The sequence below is a fragment of the Etheostoma spectabile genome, unplaced genomic scaffold, assembly GCF_008692095.1.
Source record: "Etheostoma spectabile isolate EspeVRDwgs_2016 unplaced genomic scaffold, UIUC_Espe_1.0 scaffold00004187, whole genome shotgun sequence".
NCBI lineage: Eukaryota > Metazoa > Chordata > Actinopteri > Perciformes > Percidae > Etheostoma > Etheostoma spectabile.
This window is the reverse complement of record NW_022603117.1, coordinates 17,501-24,675: the sequence shown is the minus strand read 5'-3', so window position 1 is coordinate 24,675 and position 7,175 is coordinate 17,501. Positions and strand designations below refer to the sequence as shown.

The following is a 7,175-nucleotide window of genomic DNA, read 5'->3' as shown; positions in this document are numbered from 1 at the left end:
TTTGAAATAATATTTGCCCATCAAAGCAGGCTCACATTCACGTACACATCATACAGTGGCAATTAGCCATGCTCTGGCTGCAACCTTGAGACATTTATTTTTAATGAGGTAAATGTTTGAATAACCTCTGCTGCCACCTTCCTTAGAACATTTGTGGCACAAATCAGTTGTAATTAATAGTGGATGTTATTATTCTGTGCACACACTTGAGATACCCAAGTTTTTGAAAATGCACTGTGTGTATGTATGCCACTAATAATAATGTGACTCTCTAACCTCCTTGCCCGCTTCAGATCATCCAAGAACAGTTGGAGCAGGTGGAGGAGAAACACAGAGGCAGCTGGAAGAGAGAGGCTAGCTGTGGAGAAAGCTTTGAGAGGAGAAGCAGGTAACAACTTGTCACTTAAACCATCATACACTTTTTTTCTTTTTTTTTTTTTCTTTTTAAATCAATCTGGCCATCGCATGCCGCATAGTGTATCGTAACTGCAGATAGACGTAATGCAGTAAATTAAAGTGTGCGGTAACTTATTTTTAACATTATGCTGGTGATATACTGTACGTATGACAATTAAATCTTGTTTTTGTGTCGGCGCTGGCTCTGTGAGACCATGTTTCATCTTTATATGATACGTGTTCAGCCTTATCTAGAGCTTTTACAAGAATGTTATACTATCAATGTTGATTAGGATGATGAACCAAGAAACCGCATTTCTCAGAAGCTGTCCCTCTGCAATCATTTATATATTGTGTTAAATCACAGTCTTGCATTTACATTTATCTAAAGCATATTACAGCACGATTTGTGTGCAGAAAGACACATTTGTTTCTTAAAGTAATAAACCCAAATAAGTCTAGACAAGGGACTATCACAGACAATATATTTCCGAGATGAAGAATGCATTATTTGTTTGGCTCTTTATTGGATACAGTGTTAAAAGCGTAAATGTGCTCCGCAGCAATAACACATTACACATGAGGGAGTTTTGTATGCGAGTATGGCACTGAGGTTGTCCTTTATTAGAGCTGACAGTGTATTTAATCCTCATTTACTTAATGATGATGCTACAGAAGCTTTTATAATGCAAATGCATGCACGTAGATGCATGGCACATTTTAAATTCCGGGATTTTCCCACCAACCGAATAACCAATTACTTTTCCCATCAGCTGTGTCTCCAGCCAATTGTTTTGATTTTAACTTGTTTACTACTCTACTCTCTTAAAGGATTGTATAAAGTTACTTATACATACCCAAACAGCACACAAGAAGATCAGGTAATTAGATTCACTGTATTTTTTATTTTATATATTTTTTATTAATGACATGTGACACTGTTATGTAGGCTCCATCTGTGGTGACACACTGCAACAGTTCTCCATCTCCACATGTCGTCCGTTCATAACTTGTCCTCCATCGCCAGTCGGAGCTGCATGCAGATCAGGAGAATGTTTGTCCCGACATAGATTTGTGTTTGCTCATTCTGGATGTGTTTTGTCTCCTTCACTGCCTCTCAACGAGAGAGTTTCTGTACACTGATTGAGACTCCGATCACGTTACATTTTACAGATGCAATCCAAATGCAAGAAATCCAATATAATTGGTTTTCAGGCTGACACATCATTACATTATTTCTGTAAATGTCTGCTGTAACTGATCGACTTGATACAGAGGTTTGTTGAGACTGATCTATTATCAGTACTTTTTTTTTTTTATTTGAGTAACAACAATCCAGAGATGTTTTGTGACAGTTGTACTCAAAGATCAGCTGTCATCATCAGTCTGAAATGATTAGGTATTAAATCATCACTTTATTGTAATTGAACATTGGTGGATTGAACAAACTACAACTTTGTCAAATTAGATGCACACAAAAAAAAAACCTCAGCACACAACACATTACACACGCTTTGTGTGATATTAAGCAGACTGGCCAGTAACAGCAATACAGCAAATCTATGTTGTAGCCTCTTATTATTTTGGAAAATGCCTTGTTCGTACAGATGGACTCTCTTTGTTCTGAGTGTTGCTGCATGTGTATGTTGTGCGATTGCGCGTGTAAGAACGTGTTTGCAAGAACATGCATGACTTGCTGTTATTGGATAATTTGTGTGTGTGTGCCCAGTTTGGGGCTTTGTGAATACTCCTACTCTCTAATATATCCCTGTCATTGTAGACTATGGGGAATTCTAATTACAGTGAAATCCTGGACTTGCATCTGGGCGGTATGTATTTCAATCTGTCGCTTTAAATTAACCTAATGGCTAACCCAGTCTGTCCTCCTCTCCTGTCCCCTCCTGTTTTTATTTTTTTACAACTTGAGCTTTGTGCCCCTCATATCTACCTTGAATGGCTGGCTTTTTTTTAGCCTCATTGCAATACGTTCTGCTCCTATAACCCCACCTCCCTCTCCCTCCACCCTCACTAGGTTCCTAGTTCAGACGCTCTTTACATCAAACAGAGATCAGACACTTGGCCTCATGCTGTCCTCTTAGATTGTCTTTGATCGCCATAAACTCATAAATATTGAATAAATGAATACCGTATGCAACTTGTATTTGTCACTCATCAGCACGCACGCTGTACAACACAAACTTCAGTAGAGAGGCAAACGCATATTTCAGAGTCAGAAATCAAAAACAGCTATATTGATTCTGGCAGTCACAGAAACGCTGGTCTGTGCTGAGGATCAGTCCGGCAGAAACAACAAAAACAAATAGAAACACACTTAAAACAAAAAAAAAAAGACACACTGGCAGTGTTGACTGTGGCAATTCATACTACATACAGAACGTGCTCTTTAAATATTGCCTCCTTTGCAGCAATGTTGCAGCATGATAGTAGAGAATACTTTTTCTGATTCTGATTTAGAGTTTAAAACTGCTGATATTCAGTATTGTTCTTGTTGTCTTGTTGTAAATCCTATGAAAAGACCAAAACCAGCCATATCTAAGTATATAACTAACTTACCAATAACTAAGTATTGGCTGTTGCAACAATTTAGGCCTGATATAGTTTATTCCTCTGGGACGTAGAGCTCCATTGTTGTCTAAAAACTATTAAAACACATAAATGAGGTAGAGACCCCCGACCGATAAAGGAGTTTTTAAGGCCGATACCAATACGAATATTTGGTTATTAATATGCCGATATATCGGCTGATATATATTTAAAAAAAAACACACAAAAACATAAACAGATTTCCCTGACATTAGTTACTTGTAGTTCTCACTAAAATAACATGATCATTTGTTTTATTGTCACAACAAAACAGAGGAACATCAAAATAATATTAAAGTTCTGATAAAAAAAAAAATGTACAAAAAATACAAACTTAAGATATGAACTTAAAGTTCTTTGAAAAAAAAAAAACAACATTAACAAAGAAAATATCATGTGTCAACAGGGACTCTGTAGCGCGCCCTCTGGTGGACAGTCCGTTTTCATTAGAATCAGAATTACGTTAAATGAATTATGATGTGATTTGATGAATGAGTATTTCATTATAAATGCCGATACCGATAATATCGGCCCGCGGTTATTCGGTCGGGGCTATTGTAAAAATAGTCCCCAATAAATGCTCTAGTTACATCTGCTTAAAACTACTTTTGTTGTATCATATCATAGATGAAGAAGAGGCACATGAACATACAAAGGGACACATCTTGCAGTGTACACACATTTATATACACAACCCCACCCCTACACACATACCTGTGATACAAGTACTGTATAACCTGTATAACTGACTCATACTAAACTGCTGGCATGGCTCTTAGCTTCCCCTCCGAGCTTTCTGTGCTGCTGTAGTTCTGTCCTGTAGTCGCAGCAGTGGTTCCCCTGACTTTCTCATACCTGCTCAGTTGCATAACATTCGAGATTGTGTGTGTGCGTGTGGTGTGTTCTAATAGCAATGTTGCAACCACTGACCCGTAGCTTCAATGTCCACACTGTGATTAGCCAGCATAGTAGTGTTCACCGTATCTGGGTGAGATGTCTCGTGTGGTATCTGTCGTTATCTTGTAGACTGTGGCCTTGTTTGAATATGAGTAGCATGCATCTTTTCCTCCTCAAGGCTGCTGGGAAGTCAGCAGGCTGGGTTTGCTTCACGGCTATTTAATGTCCGTAGAATCCCTCAACATGGAGTGAGGAAAAAGGTGCATTTCCACATATTTGAGCATGGCCTGTTGTCTAGCTGGTTGCTGTCACTCATCAGACAGGAGATTGCGTGGAGTTTTGACATAAAAATGAACCTACCAGCGCTTTCCAGGGTACCCATGTGGGCTTAAAGGTGCCCTTCTACACAAAATCGTTTATACTTGCATTTTTTTGAAATATGTTAGGTCCATTTGTGTTTGTGTTATGTCGCAAATGTGAAAATGAACTGCTACCTCCTCTGTCAGCTCTAGCTACTGAAAAGAAATAAGAGGAGAAGTCAGGCCAATTACAAAAGCTGGTCAGTCTGACATCATGTTGCCTGAGCTCATTAATATTCATGAGCTCGCCCAGTTGTGCTGGGTAAAGGATGCTGATAGCCAGGCTCTCATTGGCTAGCTGTTAGCCAATCAGAATCAAGCAGCTTAGCTCAAATTGGCACAATATGAGCTGAGTCTTCCTGCAGGCTTCCTATACCACGCTAGAATGGCTTGAAACAAGGTACCCAAGGAGTTTTTTTCCACAAAATATGTTACATAGTCCATGGTAGAACTTCAGACATTACCAAAACGTTATGAAATACATGTGGCAGGGCACCTTTGATCAGCTCGTTCCATGTAGTATGTGTGAATGCTAAAAACAGTCGATGTCTCACTTTGAATCTTTGCAACTGGAAGCAGTGTGTTTGCACTGGTCTAAATGTGTTATAGAGAAGGATTCCTCTTTGTCTCACGCCATGGGGAATGTAGAATGTTGACTAAATACCAGGATGTAAGGTGCACAGTTGCTTTATCGGCCTGGTTGTATTTGAGGCCCTCCAGCAGACTGTACTCTGAATCCGATAAGTAATATCCGTTATCTTATAATTTCAATCCTCTACTTTAATGATTATTCAATTAAGGATTTACTGAGCGGCAAGTTACAACAATGCCTTTCCTAACTACAGTATGCTTGCGTGATTTAGTGGCGCCATAACATTTTTATTAGGACTCCAATCTGTCAAAAATGGATTTTCTAAACTGCAGTTTTCCCTACAGATTATAAGCTTTTTCTCTGTGATAGTCCCTTGTAGAAATGATCTGGCATTTCACCACCAGCCTGGACACTATGTCTATGTCTTCCTCCTATTTGTGTCATGTAACGGTATAAGCCCTTATATGTGTGCCAGTATCAACGTTCTGTCCCCCCCCTCCCCCCCAGTCATCTGCACAGTCTCCCAGAATTTTCTTCCCTTTACATTAATTCTACAGTCTCTTTTAATTTAATTTTGACATCACATCAAAATGACATCACGTTACTTTAATGCAGCCTTTTAAACCCAGAATCACTTACCATATTACGATATCCAAAATCTAATCCGATATCTAGTCTCATATCATGATATTGATATAATATTGATGCACTGCCCAGCCCTAGCCTGCAGTTCTTCCTTGCATCCAAGCGTGTCCCTGTCACGTCAAATGACGCCGCTGGATGCAACAACACATTTTTGCAGCTGCAATCTTAGCTTTCCCGATCAATACAGCTCGCACTGAGGAATTTATTGCTTCAATCGTCTACATTTGCCATCAGCATCGATTGGAGAGCCACATAAAAGGTGGCAAATGTTCCCTTTAAAGGTAGCAACCGTTATCTGTGAGAAGTCCTAATTTGCTCTTCAGTAGTAGCTACACTTCAAAAGTCACCACGCTGGCAACAAATTGAGCCGGGCGCTCTTAACGTGTTCAAGTAGTGTTTACTAGGAGAGTCTGAAACATCTTAAAAGAAGAAGCAATTATCTGTGTCTGATCAGTAATGGATTTAGTAATGGGATTAAATCATTTTGGGCACTGTGCACTGTGTGTGTACTTGCCACATGCGAAGGCGTTTTCCCATTTCGCACAGGGTGACACAGACACATGACACATGGTGCGGTTTACTAACTGAACATCATCTGAAGAACTACACAGGAAAGATCAAACGGGGGGGGATTATTTTCCCTTTCTGTGCTCCAGGTTTTCTGCCTTTTCTTGTTCCTTATTTTTTACCCCCTTTTTCATCCCTCACACCCCACAGCTGATCTCTCCCACCTCCTCTCTCTAGGTTATTTGTCTTCTCCCTATCACAGTGCTCCTGCCCTCCTTTTGATTTTCTCCTCAATTTTCTTTCTCCCTCATCACACCCTTCTTCCCCCTCCACCCACGCTCTGTGTCCTCTCTTCTGTTTTTTTCTCTGTGACGTCGTTGCTCTTCCTACTGCATTATTTCCACCACTCTTTCTCTCTACACCCCACCCACCCACGCCCCCATCTCCATCCCCCCCCCCCCCCCCCCCCCCCTTCATGCTCTGTCTTGTGGAAGTTGAGCCCTTTGTGGGGATGCCACGCCGAAGACCCCTCTCCTTCTGCCCCTGCTGTTCCCCTCAAGGTAACGTAACCTCGCCGCCTCTGCTGACGGTTGTGGCGGGTTACTATGGCAACCGTAAGGATCTCCAGAACCGGGCTACCCCCGTGAGCCCTTCCCCCTCACCCTCCCAGCCGGTCTTCCTCCTGTCCTCAGCGTTTGTGTGTGATCAGGCTCAGTAGCTTTCCCCAGAATGTACCCAAAACTAAGTCTTGTATTGTGAAGAAATTCACTTAAAATGAAAAAAAAAAGCTTTAAATATTAATTTCATCATCATTTTGTCCACTGCGTCAGAATGTACAGTATGCCGTTAAAGGTATGGCTCTGTTGGTCTTTTAAAAAATATATTATTTGTTACCATGACAGTTATTTTATGTCGATTTTCATCTTCCCCAAAACACGTAAGGATCAGGATGTCAATACTTTAAACTCTAATATATAGTTCTAGCATCTCGGCTCCCACAGGGTAGATGAATAATAAGAAGACACTACTGATCCAAACTGTTTTATAGCATAGCTCTTAGAAGAGCATAATGCACACCAATACAACTAGAAGACAAATCCTATGATTAATTGGTCTGCCGGGCAGCGTTGCCAGATTAGGCCTCCTCTTTATTTAACTGGACAGTTAAAAATGAC

General features: G+C 40.4%; 1 protein-coding gene across 1 annotated transcript in view; it reads left to right on the top strand.

Annotated features, from left to right (window-relative positions):
• The first annotated feature begins 361 nt into the window (after window positions 1-361).
• micalcl (MICAL C-terminal like) overlaps window positions 362-7,175 on the top strand; it is a 13,373-nt gene continuing 6,559 nt past the window's right edge. Inside the window, exons 1-2 of the mRNA XM_032507736.1 lie at window positions 362-388; window positions 6,495-6,560. Coding sequence (XP_032363627.1) covers window positions 6,512-6,560 — 49 coding nt within the window. The 5' untranslated portion in view covers window positions 362-388; window positions 6,495-6,511. The remainder of the gene's footprint in view (window positions 389-6,494; window positions 6,561-7,175) is intronic.